General features: G+C 41.5%; 1 protein-coding gene across 2 annotated transcripts in view; it reads left to right on the top strand.

The window, feature by feature from the left end:
* Positions 1-20,134, top strand: part of LOC143295491 (uncharacterized) — a 35,887-nt gene extending 15,753 nt beyond the window's left edge. For both annotated transcript variants that reach the window (XM_076607216.1, XM_076607215.1), the window contains exons 7-12: positions 292-366; positions 2,777-3,016; positions 4,276-4,410; positions 6,929-7,385; positions 8,505-8,585; positions 10,540-20,134. In XM_076607216.1, the coding sequence (XP_076463331.1) occupies positions 292-366; positions 2,777-3,016; positions 4,276-4,410; positions 6,929-7,385; positions 8,505-8,585; positions 10,540-10,547 (996 nt within the window). In that variant the 3' untranslated portion in view covers positions 10,548-20,134. The remainder of the gene's footprint in view (positions 1-291; positions 367-2,776; positions 3,017-4,275; positions 4,411-6,928; positions 7,386-8,504; positions 8,586-10,539) is intronic.
* Positions 20,135-23,425: the final 3,291 nt, after the last annotated feature.

Here is a 23,425-nt window from a genome sequence, read left to right on the forward strand (position 1 = left end):
GCTCAGGCTTGGGGCAGCAGTGTCCTGAATGGGTTGACGTTGGTCATGTCATAAAAAGGAGAAGACCCGGCGATGAGGAGTTTGAGGTCTGTGCGTGGTTTTGTTTTCTTAGAGAATGTGGTTCATGTGCTGGATATACCCCTGCACATTATGATTATTTTGCTGCTTTTCTTTATTTTGTTTTGTTTTATTTTTTTAATGATGTTTTTATAAACTTGTTTTTGGAGAACACTATGTATCGATGTGTCTACCTAGCAGCATTGGTCATTGCACAATGTGACGGTTTTTCAGGCCCTTCTGGCAGAGATGAACGCCACCTTCACTCATAGCCTTGAACAGGCTATGGCCCAACTGGACAATCAGCAGGTAAGGGGTAGGGGGCCTGGGGGGAGTGGAGGGGTTTTGTTACCAAGTTGGTTGGTTTGTGTTAGACATGAGTCCTCCTGTTCCCCAGCTACATTGTTGGGATGGTGGTTGTGCTCTGTGATGTGTGTGTAAGGAGGAGTGTGGCAGAATGGTTAAGACACTTTTCTGCCAGTACAGTGTCCCAGAGGGTCTGGGTTCAAATCCCGATCTCGTGTTTTCTACCAAGTTTGACCAGAAAATCAAACTGAGAGTCTAATTTGGATGAGATGATAAACAGAGGTCCCGTGTGCAGCACACACTTGAAAAAGAACCCATGGCAACATGTGATGTCCTCTGGCAGAATTCTGTAAAAGAAATTCACTCTAATAGGTACACAAATGCATGCACTCAAGGCATGACTTACACATTGGTCTGTGCTACCGGTCAGGCATCTGCCCAGCAGATGGGGTGAAGTACATATGGATTTGTCTGTATGGTGACACCTCCTTGGGATACTGAAACTGAAATCGTTTTTGCCACAACATAGTCCTCTGTGTGAAATTTGGGCTGCTGTACCAGGGGATAGTGCTTCACCACAGGGTAGCGCCCTGTTTTTTTTTTTTCTTTTACCTGTATAAATTAATAAATAGATGGTCGGGAGGGGGTGGGGGGGGGGGGGGGGGGGCTGAACTGTAAGCACTAAAGCAGTCTTCTGAGTGAAACCAAAAATGTATATAATTATGATTGCTTCACACCAAGAACCAAAAAAGTTTTGTTTTGACAAGGGCAAAAAAAAAAGGTGATAATAATGATTTCCGACCCACGGGTGATGATGATGATTGATGTTGATCACACTGATCTTCTTCTTCTTCTTCTTCTTCGTTCGCGGGCTACAACTCCCACGTTCACTCGCATATACACGAGTGGGCTTTTACGTGTATGACCGTTTTTACCCCGCCATGTAGGCAGCCATACTCCGCTTTCGGGGGTGTGCATGCTGGGTATGTTCTTGTTTCCATAACCCACCGAACACTGACATGGATTACAGGATCTTTAACGTGCGTATTTGATCTTCTGCTTGCGTATACACACGAAGGGGGTTTAGGCACTAGCAAGTCTGCACATATGTTGACCTGGGAGATCGTAAAAATCTCCACCCTTTACCCACCAGGCGCCGTCACCGTGATTCGAACCCCGGACCCTCAGATTGAAAGTCCAACGCTTTAACCACTCGGCTATTGCGCCCGTCTGATCACACTGATAATTTCAGACCCAGAATGATAATTGATGGTGATAGTGATATCAATGATTTCAGACCTAGGGTGAGGTGATAAACTCGGATGCATTTAGTGAGCGTGAAAGAACCCTCAGCAACGAAAGGGTTGGCCCTGGCAAAAATCTGTAGAAAAATCCACTTTGATAGAAAAACAAACACACATTCGGGCAGGGAGAAGAAGAAAAAAGAAAAGGTGGTGCTGTACTCTAGCGGCACACTCTCCCTGGGAAGAGCAGCCCATATTTCACACTGACAAATCTGTTGTGACAAAACAGAAATACAATACAGTACAAGACAATACAATACAATATAATACAATCCAATCCAATCCAATGATGGTGATGATTATTATTGACGTTGACAATGACAATGATTTTTTAGACCCATGGTAATTGATGACGACAGTGACGATGATTTCAGACTCATTACAGTGAATGATGATGATGACAGTGGTAATGGTTTCAGACCCAGAATGATGATGATGACAATATGACAATAGTTTCAGACCATGAAGATATGAGAATGGTTTCAGACCCAGAGAATGATGATAATGATGGCGATGACAATATGACAATGGTTTCATACCCAGAATGATGATGATTGGTGGTGATGATGATATATATGTGTGTGTGTGTGTGTGCAGTGAAAGCTGCAATATGTAGCCTAGGAATGAGTGTGTGGAGGAGGGGGTGGTGGTGCAGGGTAATTTGGGAGATTGTGTGTGTGTGTGTGTGTGTCGGGGTTGGTGTACGTTTATGTGTATTTGTTTTTGCTTTTATATCTGTGAAACTTAATGTTTGTTGCATATCTGTTATGCATGTGTGTGTGTATGTGTATGTGTGTCAGCATGTTTTACATTTATTTGCTTATTTGCCTGTTTATCATCATTATTGTCTTTTTATTTTATTTTCATTGATTATTATTATTAATATCATTATCGCCTCTTTTTCTTTCTTTCTTTTTTTTTTTTTTTTTTTTTTTTTCTCAAGGCCTGACTAAGCATGTTGGGTTACGCTGCTGGTTAGGCATCTGTTTGGCAGATGTAGTGTAGCATATATGGATTTGTCCGAACAGAGTGACGCCTCCTTGAGCTACTGATAGTGCTACTGATGATAAATGATGACAATGATGAGGACGAGACAACAATGGTTTCAGACCCAGCTGGACGCGATGGGTCAGTTCACGCAGGAGGTGGACGGCCAGGTGAAGAACGTGAGCCAGGCAGTGGCCAACCTGACCCTGACCCAGCAAAGCCTCGCTCGCCTCCCGTCGGCCTCCCCCTTAGGCCAGCATGCACAGACAGAGGGGGAGGAGGGTGGAGATGGGCAGGAGGTGAAGGTCACACTGACACAGCTCCAGAGCCAGGTCCAGAGTCTGCAGCTGCTGGTTGATCAGGTCTGTGTCTGATTTGATAATGGTTGATCAGGTCTGACTCTTGATTGGATGATGGTCAATCAGGTCTGTCTCTTGATTGTTCTGTCTCTGATTGGATGATGGGGCAAGGGATGGTCATTCAGGTCTGTTTTTGATTGGATGATAGTCAGTCAGGTCTGTTTCTGATTGGATAATGGGGAGAAGGGTGGTTGATTAGGTCTGTCTCTGATTGGACGATGGGACGAGGGATGGTCTTCAGGTCTGTTTCTGATTGGATGATAGTCAGTCAGGTCTGTCTCTGATTGGATGATGGGAAGAGGGGTGGTGGATTAGGTCTGTCTCTGATTCGATGATGATTAGAGGGGTGGTTGATCAGGTCTGTCACTGATTGGATAATGGGGAGAGGGGTGGTCGATCAGGTCTGTCTCTGATTTGATGATGGAGGGAGGGGTGGTTAATCAGGTCTGTCTCTGATTCGATGATGAATGGAGGGGTGGTCGATCAGGTCTGTCTCTGATTTGATGATGGAGGGAGGGGTGGTTAATCAGGTCTGTCTCTGATTCGATGATGATTGGAGGGGTGGTCGATCAGGTCTGTCTCTGATTGGATGATGGAGAGAGGGGTGGTCAATCAGATCTGTCTCTGATTTGATGATGGAGAGAGGGGTGGTCATTCAGGTCTTTCTGATTGGATGATAGTCAGGTCTGTCTCTTGATTCGATGATGGAGAGAGGGGTGGTCGATCAGGTCTGTCTCTGATTGGAAGAAGGGGTGGAGTTGAAGGACCCTGAGGGGTGTAGGTGTTGAAGGAGACAGGGAGAGGTGTGGAGGGAGAAAGCAGCAGATAGGGTAGGTCTACATGAGACTGTAATGAGAAGGGGTACACTTTTTTTCTCAAGGCGCGCGCACACACACACACACACACAGAAAGGTGGAGAGAAAGACGAGTGAAAAAAAAAACAAAAGGCTGAATAAATAGAATAGATCACTAGAGAGAGAGTGGCTGAGAGTGTGTGACAAGGTCATACACAAAACAGTTCATTGTGGCAAAGAAAGAAACACACACACACACACACACACACACACACACACACGTATACATAAAATGATAGATACATATATACAGACATGAGTGTGCACACATGTACACATGCAAACAAACACACACACACACACACACACGCACCCACACATGAAGATAGGAGGGGAAAAAACCAAAAAAACCAGCAACAACAAAATCGTGACTGTAATAATGAAAAACATATTGTGGGTCATCTGCAGATGCAGAACCGAACCCAGGCCGGGCAGGCTACAGACGGCAGTGAGGGGACCGCCAGCAGCCTGGATGTACAGTCACTGATGAAGGACCACGAAGATTTTGTCGTCTTCAGGACAGAGGTGTATGAAGACATTCATGTGAGTCCGTGTGTTTTGCATTCATGTTTTACACAAACCTAGGTTGGGCTATCAAGGCCTGATCAGTGCGTTGGGTTTATGCGAAGGTCAGTCATGTTAACCCCTTCTCTCTGACAACTACATGCCTTCTGCAACTCCCCTTGACCAGTTCTACCCGAGACCATTGCAATAAGAAATAGATAAATTAATAATTTTTTGAAAAATAAGGCTTGTTTACTAAAATCATTAAACGGCACAATTCAGTGGAGAATCTTTGATTTGATCGATCAGTCAGAGCTTAGTTTTCCTGGTTTCAGGAATCTGATCAGTTCAGGATAGGATGCCACTTTACCAAGAGCTTCAGTTTCTCAAGGAGGCATCACTGCGTTCAGGCAAATCCATATACGCTACACCACATCTGCTGGGCAGATGCCTGACCTGCAGCATAACCCATCGCACTTAGTCAGGCCTTCATGCATGTATGCATATTTGTGTACCTATCACAGTTGATTATTTTCTGCAGAATTTTGCCAGAGGGCAACATTGTCATTGCCATGGTTTTTTTTCAGTGCGCCAAGTGTGTGCTGTACACAGGATCTCGGTTTATCATCTCATCCGAATAACTAGAAGCTCAGTTTGATTTTCCAGTCAAACTTTGGAGAAAGGCCGAGAGCGGGATTTGAACCCAGGCCCTCACGGACTCTGTATTGGCGGATGAGCGTCCTAACCATTCTGCCACCTTCCTCCTTCACCTAGAAAGAATAAAAGAATAAGCCAGAATAGTGTGTCCATACAAGAATCCTGGTACCTGGTCCACAGGGGAAGTAGGCATGGTATGAGTTAGAGATAATTTGCACCTGGAGCAGAATGCCAGATGCTCTTACAGTTATGAATAGTTTTCTCCCCACCTTCTGGAAATCAGGCACTAGAAATCTCTTTTCTATCAGTCTGTTCTCAGTGTGTTCATTTGGCAAATATCCCCCTTGGGAATGCCAGGGGACTTTCAGTATAAATAGCATCCTCACCTTCTGAAAATTCTGTGCTAGAAATGTTCTCTTTACTATTGCTTTCTTTATTTCTCTGCCTTTTTTCTTCCTTCACTGTTGTCTCTTTTCTCTGCCTTCCCAGTCCATTCCACTTTCTTTTTTTGGGCAGGCCTTGATGCTTCTTTCTCTTTTCCTCAGTCTGTTATGTACTATCTTTGCTGTTTTGCTCTGGCGACTATGTAGTGAAATTGTAAACGCTGGGATGGGCACTAGCTGCCCATTCTGCAGTGTTATTTGCTTATTTGGCCATTTTTTAAATGCATTTTTTGTTTGGCTTTGAAGTATTTTGTAAATCCTATTTTATATTTTTTTAAATATGGGGATAAGTGGAGGGGCTGACGTCTTCAGCATGGTCTGGTCTTATTTGCCGTAAGGAGCTAAATGGTTAAGTTAATGTGTCATGAACTGTTTTAGGGGTCTCTCTTGGTGTTGTTTTTATAGTGTAGATGTGATAGTTTTGGGTTGATGAGATTGAGCATTTGCGTGGTTTGGCAGCCCTGATATGGCTCTGTGTGGGTTGGCTGGACTATAAGCAACATTTGGTGTCATATACTGTACCATGTCAAACTGATTTTTTTTTTTTTTCTCAAGGCCTGACTAAGCGCGTTGGGTTATGCTGCTGGTCAGGCATCTGCTTGGCAGATGTGGTGTAGCGTATATGGATTTGTCCGAACGCAGTGACGCCTCCTTGAGCTACTGAAACTGAAACTGATGCAAACTAGGCCTGTCGGTTTGCTCTGCTTGGCCAAATTTCGCGTGACTAACAGGAAAAAGACGAGCCGTCTTGCCCGGTCCGCTCTTAGCCAATCAAACGCCTCTAAAAGCTATAAGTTTTTAATCATTCCTTTGGCCAAGGCTCTCCACGCCATCTTGTCAGGTTTACACTCTGTCTCGTCTTGCACTTTCTTTGGCTATTAAGCGTATTCATTTGGCCTTATTTTGCTGCATGCGGGTTGTGTTTATTATATTCTTACATTTTGTGTACTTGATTCAACTCTGCTTCCTTGATTCGTTCGTTTTTCTCTACCTCTAAGTCGATCCTTTCCTTTTTCCGGGCAGTGAGCCCGCTCATCTTCAGGCGGGACTGACACCCAAGTCGGACCTGACCTCCCTCCGACTTGGCCAGGTTTTTCTCTTCATGGAGGTCAAGGCGCCAGTTTGACAAATAATGAGCTTACATTACACGCAGATCCTGACATTTTTTTTTGCCTGAAGAAGAGCCTGTGGCTTGATACATTGTCTCTTTTAGTGTGTTCAAGTGTGTAAGCTAGTTTTTACCAAGATTCTTTAAGTCTACCTCTTACTGATGCTGATATTAATTAAATAACAATATTTTATTTGTTATCTCATGTGTAAGCTGATTTTTACAAAGATTCTTTTAGTCTACCTCTTACTGATGCTGACATTAACTGAATAACAAATCTTTATTTGTTATCTTGTGTGTAAGTCTATTTTTACCAAGATTCCCCACCCCCCGAACCCCCTCCCTGCAGAGTTTGAACTCCACGCTGGATGGAGTGAACATGTCAGTGGGCACGCTGAACCAGGACGTTGACCTCCTGTTCAGCAAGCTGGGCACGGCCATGGCCGACATCAGCAATGTCACCTCCATCGTGGAGGGCCTCACCCGCCTCTTCCAGTCACAGCGCGACAACAACAACGACGACAAGAGCAAGGCCAGCGACAACAACAACAACGACAACAACCAGGCCTTCCACACACAGGCCTCACAAGGCAACACCACGCAGGGGACAGTGGAGCGTCCCGCTGAAGAGACCTCCTCTCCTGTCAACGTTGGTGAAGAAAAGTCGGACACGTCGCCCAGCAGTCACGACCATGCTGGCCCTCCCTCCGAAGGGGGACCAAAGTCTGGTGAGGCGGACACTTTGGGACCCCCGCCTGAAAACAGGCCTGGAGAAATGGAACCAGCAGGAAATTTGCCGGCTGAAGGTAAGATGGTGGTGGTGGTGGTTGTGGTGTGTGTGTTTGTCCGTTGCTGTGTTAGGGTGTGACTGGTGGTCTGTTGAAATCATGTCGGTGAGCCAGCACATGTTCTGTACTTGTGTAAGGTACATAGAATCTGCACCGAGTGACTGGTCTGCCAGTCAAAATGTTAAAACCAGGTGGATGTGTCTTTGTATTTCCATTGATATATACATATTTATATCTCTATCTATCTATTTATCTATATATATATATGTGTGTGTGTGTGTATCTATCTATCTATCTGTATATATACTACACATTTATTGAAATTCATAATACTTGGAAAGGGTGTGTAATTTGTCCACATACCTGAAACATAAAGGTTAGTATTCACATGCTTTCTTCACATGACAAGATTGGACTGAAGTTGTGATTTTCCAAATCTGTATGTATTGTTCCTCTCACAATGCTTGGCTTATATCAGAGATTGACACAAGCTTACAGTTGGGTCAACAGCAAGTTAAGTTGATTGGTGAATGATCAGCAGTTTCTCCACTGCAGTGGGAATTCATTTACAGCTTAGCCTTTTGTGTTAGAACTGTGACTGTCAGACCTGGAGGCGAGATTGAACTTGCTGTTAGTGCTGTAGCATTGGGGACCAGTCAGCCTTTGGGAACCATCTCAACGTCGCCTGTCCTGAAACCCTTTTGGCCGAGAGAGTGGGGACGTAACTTGGGCAGGACGCTCTCCACTGTAATCAAATTCTAGCCCAAATAGTCTGGACAGCAGTTGCCTCCTTAGACACAACTGACTATCAAACATATCTATATATATCTATATCTCTGTTATCTCTCTCTCTCTCTCTCTCTCTCTCTCTCTCTATATATATATATATATATATATATATATGTGTGTGTGTGTGTGTGTGTTGGCCTCAATTTTACATCTTTATACTTCCAGGGTTGTTAATCAGACAAAAAAAAGAAAAAAAAAAAGAGGGTGTGTGGGGCTGGGACAAGGAAGAGGTGTGGAAAGGGTGGTTAAGGAATAGATGCAAGGCTTGAATTGTAAGTGTGTGTGTGTGTGTGTGCATGTGTGTGTGCACGCGCGACAACTAACGCCATATGTGTTGTGACCAAACAGCTGCCAGTACCATTGAAACATCAGAAGGAAGCAAACCATCAGAAGAAAACAACAGCACAAACACAAACAGTGAAATTACAGGTCAGTAATTGCTGTTGTTGATTTTTTTTACTCTGCATTATTCATTCATTACTTCAGTTAAATGTTGATGGGTTTTTTTTTTCAACTTTTTTTTTTTTAAAGATACAAATGTTTATAGAATACGGTTTGCATATTTGGAAGTAGAAACATGATATTGCTCTGAATAATCACCATTTTCACATGAAAACAATGTAGGGAGAATAATAAATACAAAAAATTATATTGATTAATTGTAACGTTAGAAAGCTTAGTCTTGTACTGAGCATGTGTATGTTGCCCATTTCTGCACATGGTGGTGGTTGTGGGTTTTTTTCACACTCCATAGGTATTTAACAAACATACTTGTTAATTTCATATGTCTGGGATGTTTCATGAAGCATTTGTAGTACTGGCTTTAGTTTGTTGATTCTTTACTTGTGTACAACAAATTTGGCTCTCAATAGAAATAGAAGAAGTATCTTTCAGCAAAGTAATTATTGATCTTTGCAAACAAAACTGGGTTTCTGGAAAATGAGTTCATTTTGTTTTTGATTTTTCTGTTGTTTTATTTGTTTTCGTTTTTTGTTGTTTTGTTTTTTTAATGTATTTTATTCCATGAAATCTAAACAATGAAACATCTGTTTCTTTGTTAAGACGTGATTGGAACAATAGTTTGAAATTCACTGCTTTTTTCAGTCCTTCATAGCTCCTCACAGATTTTACTAAACAAATCTATAAACATTTACAAATAGTCTGTGCGTGGTATTGTTTTTTTAATGTATTTTATTCCATGAAATCTAAACAATGAAACATCTGTTTCTTTGTTAAGACGTGATTGGAACAATAGTTTGAAATTCACTGCTTTTTTCAGTCCTTCATAGCTCCTCACAGATTTTACTAAACAAATCTATAAACATTTACAAATAGTCTGTGCGTGGTATTGTTTTTTTAATGTATTTTATTCCATGAAATCTAAACAATGAAACATCTGTTTCTTTGTTAAGACGTGATTGGAACAATAGTTTGAAATTCACTGCTTTTTTCAGTCCTTCATAGCTCCTCACAGATTTTACTAAACAAATCTATAAACATTTACAAATAGTCTGTGCGTGGTATTGTTTTTTTAATGTATTTTATTCCATGAAATCTAAACAATGAAACATCTGTTTCTTTGTTAAGACGTGATTGGAACAATAGTTTGAAATTCACTGCTTTTTTCAGTCCTTCATAGCTCCTCACAGATTTTACTAAACAAATCTATAAACATTTACAAATAGTCTGTGCGTGATAAAGGCACTCCATGCCATTCTGTATTCTGTTGATCCACATCTATTTCTTCCATGCTTGTTTGTGTGCATATGCATGCGTGCACACACACACACACACACACACACACACACACACACACACACACACACACTTATACTGATTAACTGTTGTTGTTTGTGCTTCGTGAGGTTTTAAAGTACTGTATAAATGTTTTGTTTTTATTGCTTATTATTTTAACTTGCTGAAAGTCTGATCTGATGTTTTGTTGTGTTTCATAGTCATCCCAGTTCATTATCATCATGATTATGATAACAAGCCATATTGTTTGTGATTGATTTGAGCAGTGTTTTGGTTTCTTTTCTTTCTTTTTTTTTTTTTTAATCAATTTCTGTGCATGCATGTTTGTGTAATGTGTGTGTGTGTGTGTGTGTGTGCGTGTGTGTGTGTGCATGTGTGTGTGTGTGTGTGTGACTGTTTTGAATATATGCTTTTGTGTGTGTGTGTGTGTGTGTGTGTTTGCATACTTAGTGCATGTATTTCTGTGTGTGCATGTTTGTGTAGTGTGAGTGTGTGACTGCATATATGCATGTATTCTTTGCTTGTATGTCTGCGTGTTTTTGTACGCGTAGTGTGTGTACATGTACACGCATGCAGGTAAATATGTCAGATAGTTGTGCTGACACAAACATGTACATTCTGTGTGCAGGGATGTGAACAGAGAATTCCTTTGTCGAGTGTGGAGAATGTGGAGATAAGTGGACAGAGGGAAGGATGTGAGGGAGGGAGGTTGGTGGGGGGTTCGGGGGGAGGTGTACAAAGGGGAACAAACTCCAACCACAGCCCAGGCTTGTGTGATACGATACAGACCTTGGTATGCCTGACATGTGTCATAGTTTATCATCGTCATCATCATTGTCATCATCATCAGTGACTTAGTCATCTTCCTTGAACTGCCTCATATATATATATATATATATATCATATCATTTCATATCATATGATTATTATATCTCTGACAGCCGTCTCATACTGCAAATGTCATTAAAAACGTTGTATGGCTTCATGTATGCGTTGCTGTTTTTTGATGAGCAGCTTTGCTTTTCTTTGTTACAGACATTGTCGTTTTTTATGAGTTTTCCATTTTCTTTTTCCTTTTTTTTTTCAAGGGTTTAAAAAAAAATTATTTTACTGTGTTAGTAATGTAAAACACCATTGCAGAATCAGGAGTTGCAAGAGTTCAAGGCCCTGTTTCGGCATGGCTTTGTGTCCTTGGGAAAGGCACTTTGCCCTGATTTTCCTCTCACTCCACCCAGGTGTGAATGGGTGTCTGACTTTGGTCGAGGAATGTTAAAAGCGGCGGAAGGAGAGGCTTGGTTTGGTTCCCCCCCCCCCACCCCACCCCCCGTCCCTCCCCCTGCTTTCCTGTGTCAAGCTCTGGACACAGTGGATATGAATTCACTGCTCCGATGGCCTAACTATGGGACCTTTTAACCTTAGTGGGAAAGATGATGGAACTGCTTGCTCCTGATGGCTCTGATGACTGGACAGAAGTGGTGGGTTGTTTTCATTGTGATGTATTAATCATGAGGGGGGGGAAGGAGGGGAAGGAATCATTGACATTGTGACTGCTGCTGCTTTTTTTGCATACGGTTCTCATCTACATCATTGTGATCGTGTGTGTATGTGTGTGTTTGTGCTGACTGTGAGTGTGTCACGTGGTTTCCTCTGAAATGTGATCTATCTTCATCATCAGTGCTGACTTGATGAAAACTGTGTGAAGGTTATGTTGTCATTGCGCAAGGATGCAGAGGTAAGGTTGTTTTAGCATTGTCTTTTAATTGGTGAGGAGAGATGGCATATTGTCAGAAGTAGTGTTTTATCAGTATGCCTGTTTGCTGCCATTGCTTGTGTATCAAAATTGCTGTCTTAGTTTTGCAATATTCATTCTTATTGTTTTTTTCTTTTTCTTGTTTTTTTTTTCAGAGCTATTTATGCAAAAAAATCTTTTTTTTAGTGGCAGTTTGTTTATTCATATAAACAGCCACAGACTAACTAGTTGTGTGCATTAGCAAAGTCACAAATGCGTATGTCTGCACAAGAACGTTTTAACATGTATATGGTATGCGTAGTACACAGATACTGACTTGTGTTTCTGTACACGCATGGATTTTTTTTCTAGCACATTGGAAAGTAGAGTACTGGATTCCTTTCTCACTCTCTCTCTCCTTGAAAATTCACATGCATACTGAATGAAGGAAGTACTTCAATCAGATCTCTTCGGAAGTGATTTTGTGAATTTAGATAGGCAAGGCAAGACAAGGCAAGGAAAGCCATGGACTTTATTTCATGTACCCATTGGGAACTGTGAAACATTACACACTTGCATCTGTCACACACGTCATTCTAACAAAAAGAGTGATGTAAAAATTAAAAAAAAAGAAGCCCACACAAGCAAACAAGCAAATACACTTTAACAAGTCAATTTTTCCCTAACAAAGTTCTATTGAAAATAACATATATTACAGATAAAAGATTTCAGTGTTCATTTTTTTTCTCCAGAAAAAGTAGTAATTTTTGTCTTTGGTAATTATTGGAGATAGAAAGAACATTGTGGGCTGGTGGTTTTACTTATTGTACATCTTCATCTCTGGTGAAATCACAGGATTTGTTTTGAATAAAAATACCACTGCAATGTTTTAGACAACAAAATCATCGCAGACATGTTGCACAAATCTTTGACTAGTTAATGTATATATTATGTGGATTCATGAGTTTTCCTTAATCATTTTTTTATTAAAAAAAACAAAAAACAACTGTTTTGTTACCACTATGCTTGAAAGACTTGTAGGAGTTGGGTCTCAAAGACAAGATAAAACATGCAACGAATCCTCAGAAGGACGAAATAAAAGTTCTATTGCTATAGTTGGTTAGAGGGGTTGTGATGGGCTTTTGTCATTGTGAATTATTAAATAGCGTGAATGTCTCATTTGAGTGGAAAGTGATAGCACTGGTTGCCAACAGCACATATTTTTGATACACGTGATGTTTATGTATTTTACAGTGAAAATTGCCAGCTACCTGTTCATCATGAAATGTGTTTTAGAACAAAGGCTTTAGATTTTTTTTAAAAACATTTTTAGATACTCCCTTCATGACATGTTTACATGCTTGTGTACTATCATGTTTACATGCATATGTATTGTTGTGTTTACATGTGTGTGTATGGTAGTGTTTACAGGCATGTGTGTTGCGTTTGTATGTGGAAATATGGTCATGTTTACATGCATGTATATTGAAGTGCAAGTATTTAGATGATCATGTTTCATATCTTTTTTCAGAAAACAGAAGGCACCTTACTGATTGATTGTAGAGTGTTGCTCATCGATTTTTCGCCTTTTCACTTTGTGATATTTGGCACACATACACACACAAACAAAAAAAAGGGGTAGGAGTGAAAGTTTGAATGGGGGTGTGGCGTAATGAATGAATGGGATAAGGGAGTAGCGGCTTGATGTGTGTGGATGAAGTGTTGTGTGATGTGGAGCCCTGTATGTGGACTTCAGCCCATTCCTTCTTGAGCATTTTCTGTCATCCCGTTGTTCTCTATACATGCGTCAGTGTGAGTATGCGGAAGGGGGGTGGTTGTGTGTATATATGTGTGTGTCTGTGGTCATGTATGTATGTGCATTTCTTGAGTGTGCATTATCCACCCACCACTCTCTCACTCTCTCCTTGTCTGAACGCTATGTTGAATTTTATCGATGTGTGCAATGTTTTATTTCTTTTTATCCATGTACCCACCAGGGGGGGTGTTTTGAGAGGATAAAGAAAACTTTGGACTTGGTTATCGTCTCCACCCCACCCCCACACCCTCACCCTCACCTCCTGTGCTCCCTCCTCTTTCTCCTCGAACTTGCCGGCTCACGCTTCCCCAACCTTAACCCAACTCTCCCCTTCCATGACATCCGAGAGAGATTTTGTTACTAGTCACGTGTTGCAGAGGGGTAACACAGTGGTTGGTGCTTTACAGCGTTGAGTGTGTGAGCAGTGTTTGACAGGCTTCTGGTAGTGAAGGCTGTATGTGGAGTGTGTGTGTACTGGTAGTGAAGGCTTTATGTGATGTGTGTGAGCAGCGTTTGACAAGTTTCTGGTAGTGAAGGCTGTATGTGGAGTGTGAGAGCACAGTGTACTGGTGGCGAAGGCTTCATGTGGAGCATGCGAGCACTTTGTACTGGTAGTGAAGGCTTCATGTGGAGCTTGTGAGCACAGTATACTGGTAGTGAAGACTTTATGTGGTGTGTGTGAGCAGTGTTTGACAAGCTTCTGGTAGTGAAGGCTTTATGTGGAGTGTGTGAGCATTGTGTGACAAGCTGTTTGTAGTGGAGGCTTTATGTGGATTGTGAGCATTGTGTGACAAGCTGTTTGTAGTGGAGGCTTTATGTGGATTGTGAGCATTGTGTGACAAGCTGTTTGTAGTGGAGGCTTTATGTGGAGTGTGTGAGCATTGTGTGACAAGCTGTTTGTAGTGGAAGTTTTATGTGGAGTGTGTGAGCATTGTGTGACAAGCTGTTTGTAGTGGAGGCTTTATGTGGAGTGTGTGAGCATTATGTGACAAGCTGTTTGTAGTGGAGGCTTTATGTGGAGTGTGGGAGCATTGTGTGACAAGCTGTTTGTAGTGGAGGCTTTATGTGGAGTGTGTGAGCATTATGTGTCAAGCTGTTTGTAGTGGAGGCTTTATGTGGAGAGTGTGAGCATTGTGTGACAAGCTGTTTCTAGTGGAGGCTTTATGTGGAGTGTGTGAGCATTATGTGACAAGCTGTTTGTAGAGGAGGCTTTATGTGGAGTGTGTGAGCATTGTGTGACAAGCTGTAGTGGAGGCTTTATGTGGAGTGTGTGAGCATTATGTGACAAGCTGTTTGTAGTGGAGGCTTTATGTGGAGTGTGTGAGCATTGTGTGACAAGCTGTTTGTAGTGGAGGCTTTATGTGGAGTGTGGGAGCATTGTGTGACAAGCTGTTTGTAGTGGAGGCTTTATGTGGAGTGTGTGAGCATTATGTGTCAAGCTGTTTGTAGTGGAGGCTTTATGTGGAGTGTGGGAGCATTGTGTGACAAGCTAATGGTAGTGAAGGCTTTATCAGCTAGTATTGGTGGGCGTACCTTTGATCTCATTCTGTTTGGCTATGATCATGTGTGTGAGTGGTGCAGAAATAGAGGTCAGGTATTTTGTTTGAATATGATCATGTGGTTGTGTGTGTGTGTGTGTGTGCAGTTTGGAAATAGCGGATGCCAATCATTTCTTGAGTATGTGCCAAGAAAAGGGGTTATTGGTTTGTTCAAACGAGTTGCCAAGAAAAAGTAACTCAAGACTGGTTTAAAGTTTTAACCAGATGTCTGTTAAGCACGGGCATGTGTGATGGGAAGTTACACAGAATTCAGAATCCCTTCCCTTTTTTTTTAAAAAAAAAAAGAAAAAAAAAAGTTTTTGTGTTGGTTGGTCAGTATGTTGTGGAACTCAGTTTTTCAGCTTGTCGTGTGGTCATAGTTATTAACAGTTTGTTTTATTTTTGGTGTCTTGCTTTTTGTTTTGGTGCCTTTATTCATGCATTGAGCTTGATCGTTTACCCACACAGTGGATCCGTTTATGAATGTCTTTAAAGTTATTTGTGTTTTTGGCTTGCTGTATTTTGTCGGGAGTTAGCGTAGTGCTGTAAGCATAGTGCAGTTCGGTATGTATTATTTTGGGTGCTTCCTTTCATTGATGTTGGTCCCTAACTTACTGTACGCCTACTTACAATTTATACATGGAGTAGTGGGCTAGTGGCAGTGCACCCGACCCAGATTTTTACTCCCCACCTCCCCTAGACCTTAGGTTGGGATCTGGGTGCTAGTCTTTTGGATGAGATGATAATTTGCGCTCCTGTTTTGCAGCATGCACTTAGCACACATGTGAAAGGGCCAAATGCAACAAAAGGACTGTCCCTGGCAAAGTTGTGGAGAAAAATCCACTTTGATAGTAAAACAGATACGCTTGTAGACAGGAAAAAGAATGAAAAAAATCAAAAATAAAAACACACGGGTGGTGCAACATTGTGGCGACATGCTGTTCCCATGGGGAGCAGCCTGAATTTCATACAGAGAAAATACATTGTGACAAAAAGTAATACATTGCTGTGCAATGCAGTACAGTGCAGTGCAATACAATCAATACAACACTATACAATACAACACAGTGCAGTACAATACAGTACATTACAATACGATACAATTTTCCTCAGCCAGTAGTATCACTGTGTTAACTTTCCAACCCGAAAGCATTGTTCAGATTCCAAAGGACTATTGCTCTTGTGTTTTTTCCCAAGAAAGGAATTGGGGGCCTGAGGGAGGGGGAGAGGGTGGGGGGGGGGGGACTTGTGCCGTTCACTCCAGCAATGGCCGTGACAGAAAGTGTGTGTAACTTGTGTCCGGAGTCGCTGCTTCACCGGTTAATTGAGACCTGCTGAAGGATTCCTTTGTCTTCAGTTTGATATAAATTGGGCAGCCGTTTGTAATAATGTATATGTGCTGATATGGATTGTGGGATGGAGGAAGTGTGTGGGAGGGCGTAAAGGAATGTGTTTGTTTATGCTTGTTTAAATTAGATTTTAAATAAGAATGTGACTTCGTGGGGGGAAAAAGAAGAAGAATGTGAGTATATAAAGATCAAAACTGTGCTACAAAACAAATATCATTGGTGAGAAGTGCTTTGCTGTGCATGACTTGTCTTTGGTAGTGTGATTTGAGCTTCCCACATGATGTGGAAGTGACCTTGTTGGGGTCAGTGTCGGTTGCTGGGAAGGCATGTGGATTCCCACATGAAATGTGTGAATAAATATTATGTTCTGTTGATACTTAACATGGCCTTTTGGGGGCGATTCAGACGCTGAATGATAATTGTGATATACTGAGGGATTCATGAGCGTCAACTGCAGTTTAGCAATCAGTTTCTTCGACTTAGATATATGCCGACTGATATGTTTTGGAAATATTTTTTGTAATAGACTGTCTATATTCATTGTATTTAGACTGTTCATATTCAGTGTACCTGCCATGCCTATATTGCCAAATATGTTTCTGACTGAACAAAACAAAAATGCTGTTTTTGTTATGACGCTTATAGGCATTGCGCATTTTGTTTTATTTTTTGTATGCTTTTCTTTCGTAGAGGAACGTCATCCAAACGGAATCAAACAGTATTTTGTTTGTGCTGCAACTTTTTGCTGCTTTTTTTTCACACTGTTGTTTGGAAGGGTTAGCACTGTGTAAAATTATGTCATTGTTCATATTTTGTGTGTGTGTGTGTTTCGTGACATTAAAGAGAGCATTGTTGCAGGAGAGTTTGATTTTTTTTTTTTTTTGTACCCCCACCCCCACACCCCAGTTCACCTGGATTTAGTGTAGATGGTTTGCGTGTGGTGTGTGTGTGTGTGTGTGTGTGTGTGTGATTTGCATGCTGCACTTAGACGAGAGTGAAACAAAATGGGTTCAGAAGAGCAACTGTCACACAGGAATGGTTTGTTTGTTTGTTTGTTTTATTATCAAATGTGGGTTATCATGTCACTTGCAAATTATTTATGGTTGCACTGGTTCTGAAGATTGTGGAACAACAAATATATGTATGTGTGGTGATGTTTACTTATTGTTGTCACAGCATGTGTCCAGCAGCTTGTGTCTAGTTTTTCATTTGAAACTGTGTTCTTTTGAAGGAGGTGTTTCGCCTGAAAAATGGTAGAGAATACACACACACACACACACACACACACACACACACACACACACACACACATGCACACAACCTGTGTGTTTGTGTGTGTGTGTGTTTTCTTTTTTTGTAATCTGATTTTCTTATCTCTCCTTATCTTTTCTCTATTATTTTCTTTGGGGAAGGAGGGGTAGGTTGGGTTCTTTTGATTTTTCTGTCTTTTGATTGGTTGAGTATACATTTGGTTTTGTTGGTTTTTTGTTGTTTTTAACTTTTTTTGAAGGTAATGTTCCATCCTGATTTACCTGTCTTCTCTTGTTTTTACGTTTCCTTCCTTTCTCTGTTTTTCTTATTCTCTCTTCTATTTTCCTTCCTCAGTCATTTCCTTCTTTTTTTTTCATAATCTCTTTTCTTTTTCTGTTTTTCTTTTTTTTTTTCCATTTAAATCCACACACACACACACACACATACATACATATATATATATATAAGGATTCAAAGACCATCATTGGTGTTGAGATTTGACATTTCAGATCTGTATGGAGAAAAAAAAAATGTTTTGCTTTAATGTTTCTGTCCAACCCACCCCTACCCCTCCTCCTACCCGTTCCCTTCTGCCTGCCCACATTTTCCCCCAAGTCCCACCCCCCTCCCCACCCCCACCCCCATGTGCCTCCTTCCCCAACACTTCTTGCATTCCCTTGGGAGGAAGGTGGCAGAATGGTTAAGACGCTTTCCCACCGATACAGTGTCTGTGAGGGTCTGGGTTTCAGTCCCGGTCTCGCATTTTCTCCCATTGTTTGACTGGAAGATCAAACCGAGCCAGAGCATCTATCTGGTCATCCAGATGAGATGATAAGCTGAGGTCTCAGTTTGTGTAGCATGCACTTGGCTTGCTAGAAAAAGAACACATAGCAAAATAAGTGTTGTCCTCTGGCAGTATTCTGTCGAAGAAAACCACTCTGATAGGTACACAAATATATATATATATGTGTGTGTGTGTGTGTGTGCACTCATGGCCAGACTAGTGTGTTGGGTTATGCTGCTGGTCAGGCATCTGCCCAGTGATGAAGGCTATGAGGGTTTGTCCAAGCACAGTGATGCCTCCTAGAGATATTGAATCTTGCATTCCTTGCCCCTGTCGCCTCCCCTCTGCCCACCCCGTCCCCCATGCCCCCCCCCCTCCCACACACTCACACACACACACCGCACACCCGCTCTTCCCCCCCACCCCCTCTCTGCGTTGCAGAGCTCAGGGACTGGCCTGGTTTGACTTCTGTCGGTGACGTTCTTCATACTGCATGTGTTGTGTGTCGCATGTTGTGATGCTCTTTTTGCTGGGTTGATTAAGTCAGCTTATTGGGGATTTGTTTGTTTTTTGTTTTTTTCAAGTGATGGTTCTACTCTTCATGGTTTTTGTTGTCTGCTCTTTTATGTTGTTGATAGGTGTGTGCCTGCGTGTGTGTGTGTCGAGCATGCTTTGTCTGTTGTCCTTTTTCTCTCTCTCTCTTTTTTTTTTTTTTTTTTTTTTTCAGAGTCTGTACTGTGGATATTCTGCTAATGTTTTGTTCACACTGCTTTGCTCTGTAGTGTTTGTATTTTATTCGTTTTGATTTATTTCTGCAGACCAGCTGCCTAATATTCAGGTGATGTTTTCTGTGTCTCCAGTTCTGTCGGTGTTCTGACTGACATTGGGTACTACTGCAGGAGATGATGTAAGTTACTCCTTCTAGTTACTCCTGCAGTAGATGACATTAATTACTCCTTCAGGAGATGGTGTTAGTTGCTCTTTCAGGAGATTTTGTCATTGCTACTTCAGGAGAAACCTGGCTGCCAACAGATGTTGGTCATGATCTGTGTGGCCATGTTAGCATTGAGGGTCTAGGTCTTTGGTTTTAGGTTAGAGGTCTTTGGTTGGAGGTCACAAGTCAGAGGTTAGTCCGGAGGTTTTTTGGTCAGAGGTCATCAATTGTAGTTCTTCAGCAATAAGTCTTTGATAATATATCTTCGGTTGTAGTTCAGAGGTTTCAGGTCATAGGTCTGAAGTCATAGGTCATCAGTCAAAGGTCTTTAGTCGTTGGTCGGAGGTCATAGGTTTCTGGTCAGAAGTCTTCAATCTTAGGTCATAGGTGGGAGATGGACTGCGTTGTGTAGACAGGCGCCAATGTCCGATAATGTGGGACACATTTTCTATTGGTTTAGATTTAGGTGCTGACTGACGTAAATTTGTAAAGATGTATGTGAGTTTTGTGAGCTGTTTGGGGCATCGCTTAAAATCGCCTCTCTTTGAGAGGTTTGGGTTGGATTTTATTCCTTAACGTTGTATGACTTTTTGTTTTTTTGGTTCCCAATTGTGGTTGGCATCTTGATACAGTTTTGAAGACCTGTATATTGATGTTTGATATCATGTATTTGATTGTTGATGTGGGGTGTCTTGTCTTTCATTGAACAAATTATGTCTCTTTTTTTTTCTTTTTTTTTTTGGTCCTTTTTTTTCCCATTGTCTTCTTCACGTATGCCATATCAAATTGTATTTGATGATAATAAACCCACTTTGAATTTAACTCAGTGTGTGTGTGTGTGTGTGTGTAAGGTGAGAGAGACCAAGTTTTCGGGGATGGATGTAACATGTTTGTTTTGCGATATGGGCCTTCGTCAGTGGTGAATGGTGATTATATGGGTTCTAATATAGCGCCTATCATCGGTCGAAGACCAAGCTCTGAGCGCCTTACAAACATGGAGTCATTTGCACATCAGCTACCTCCTTGGGAAGAGCCGACGGATAGCTGCCATTGGGCACTCATCATTCGTTTCTTGTGTCATTCAATCGGGCTTCAGTCACGCACACATATATGTGTTCATACAGACATGTGACATTTTACGTGTATTACCATTTTGTTTATTTACCCCGCCATGTAGGCAGCCATACGCCGTTTTCTGGGGGTTAGGGGGTGTATACTGGGCGTGTTCTTGTTTCCATAATCCACCGAACGCTGACATGGATTACAGGATCTTTAACGCGCGTATTTGACCTTCTGCGTGCATATACACACAAAGGGGGTTCAGGCGCTAGCAGATCTGCACATAATGTGATCTGGGAGATCGGAAAAATCTTCACCCTTTTCCCACCAGGCGCCGATACCGAGATTCGAGCTCGAGACCCTAAGATAGTCCAACGCTTTAACCACTCGACTGCTGCGCCCGTTGTGTACATGTGACGTGTTGGGGTCAGACATCATAAATGTGAACAGATAGAATTGTTTCTCCGAATGTCAGGTGTCCGCACACTTAATGATTTAAAGTATCTCGCCATTAGGAAGGGCCAATGTCTCGACTGACCTCAGGGGTGCCCTGCCCTGCCTCGGAGTGGTTTATTCACGCCGGGCTCCCGACTATGTATACCATGCTGAGACAGCGTCGGCTGCGCTGGTTGGGCGACGTTCGCCGCATGGAAGATGGTCGCATCCCAAAAGACATCCTTTATGGAGAGATCGCCACGGGGCAGAGAAGCATCGGCCGTCCACAACTGAGATACAATGACGTTTGCAAACGTGACATGAAAGGCGCTTGAGATCAACACTGAGTCATGGGAGGACCTTGCAGATAACCGCAACAACTGGAGAAACACTCTCAAGAATCAGCTACAGATTGGTTAGGACAAACCTGTCAGCTGCTGCAGCAGAAAAGCGAGCTCGCAGAAAAGGGACGGCAGCCAACAGACCAGCATCAGCTTACACATGTGACCGCTGCGACAAAGGCTATCTCTCGCATCGGTCTCTACAGTCACAGGCGACGCTGCTTGGTCCAAGCAGACAGCCCAATTAGACATTTGGTCGGATATACTTTATCCATGGTCAGCCATGACCGAAGGAGGCCTACCTTACCTTACACACATTAAAAAATAACAACATTCCTGCCTCTTCTTCCCCTTCATTGTTTCCCCAGTCGATGGTGAGGACAAACCAGAAGAAGGGTGTATGATGACATGTGTGCTCCAGAGTCAGCCAAGATGCTGCGGATGCTGTTTTTTGCAGGGATTGTCACTGCGCAGAGCTGCTGAATCTTTCCACGTTCCAAAAGGGACACTAGTAAAACATGCAGTTGTAAAATCAAGAGACGGCAGATAATGGAACATATTAAGTAAGAACAAAGGAAAATAGAGATGAACTGGCATTCTGTTCATTTTGTCTGGATATATTTTGACAACATGAAAAGGTTTCCAGAAGAAAGGTTGGAAAGACAATAACAAAACAAAACAAGAAACAACAACAAAAACAAAAACAAAAAAACAAGAACAACAACAACAGGTGTCTCAGGAAATTTGTATTTTCTGAGGCCCAATCTCCAGCAGTGACACATGGAAAAGACACAGAAATTGCCACCAAAGAAACGAGGAAAAAGGAGAAAAAAAAACCTTCATCAGCTGAACAGGCAGGCTGGACATCCAGGTCAAAAGGCCTGCCAGAGCGAAGAGTCAAAGGAACAAGATCTAACGATGGTCCAAGAATAAACTATCGAACTGAAAGTAACTTGCCAAGTGGTGCATTATCTTTATTTTCTCGTCATTTAACACACACACACACACACACACACACACACACAGATATATATATATATACACACACATTCGGTTTGCAGAAGAATTAACAATTTTGAATGGTTTTGAATGTTCTTTCAGTGAGACACTCAATGTGCCACACCCTGCCCTGGTACGTCCCAACCTTCGCAAGGACAGGGACAGGTTTGGACGCTTTGGGTAGGTCTCTTTAACCACTAATTACAAATAGACGTCCTTCAGTTTCCTTGATTATCTTGTTCTTTACTATTTCTGAATAAGTGAAACATTTGTTTCAAATCGTTGTTGTTTTGTGTACTAATGTTCGAGTAAGAGATAAAAGGGGAAAAAGAAAGGGGAAAAAAAACCAAACAAAAAAAACCCACCTGCCTCTGTCTTCCCTACATCAGAATAAAATCACAATTGAGGACAAACATCGAATTAAAGAAGAAACGTACATCAGGGTAGTTAGTCCAACTTTATTCAATATTTTCGTAAATTGCGTTGTGAAGTATCAACTTTATTTCAAATGTGTTAACAATATAGTTATTCTTTCTTTTACAAGAACTGAATCACAACGGTTGTAATTAACCGAACTCATATAGGCCTAGTCATTTTTGTAGATTGAAACTCAAAAAAGGAAAAAGGAACGTTGTAATATTCTCAAACACCAGACGTTTACTTACCAGTATGTTGTACTGCAAGGAACACAACCAACAGAAAATACAAATATTTAGTTCTCGTAATCTGCAAAAGTGGAATTTCATTTCGAGGAAAAAAAGCACTCAGGTAAATGTGTGAACAGAGCAGTACATATTTTACGAAGGATATTGAAATATCAACATCAAAGTAGGTACTTTACGGACATATAAATATACGAATATCAAAGTAGGTACTTTTCGAGGGACATTTAAGAATACTAACATCAAAGAAGGTACTTTACGAAGAACATTTCAGAATACGAACATCATTCTAAGTACTTTACGAAGGGCATTTCAAATATCAACATCAGAGTAAATACTTTAGAGGGACATTTGAAACACTAATTTCAATATTTTCAACATAAGTACTTTACGAAGTACATTTTAAACTTTTAACATCAATGTCAGCACTTTACGAAGGTCATTTTTACATACTAACATCAATACAAGTATTTTAGAGGGGACATTTGAAAATACAAAAACATCAAAGCACTTTACTAAGAACATTTAAGATACTAAGATCAAGGTAAATATTTCATTTAGGATATTCAAAATACTAACATTACGTTAAGTACCTAACTGATGATTTTTTTTTTTTT

Source organism: Babylonia areolata, chromosome 20, assembly GCF_041734735.1.
Source record: "Babylonia areolata isolate BAREFJ2019XMU chromosome 20, ASM4173473v1, whole genome shotgun sequence".
In the NCBI taxonomy this organism is placed as follows: domain Eukaryota; kingdom Metazoa; phylum Mollusca; class Gastropoda; order Neogastropoda; family Buccinidae; genus Babylonia; species Babylonia areolata.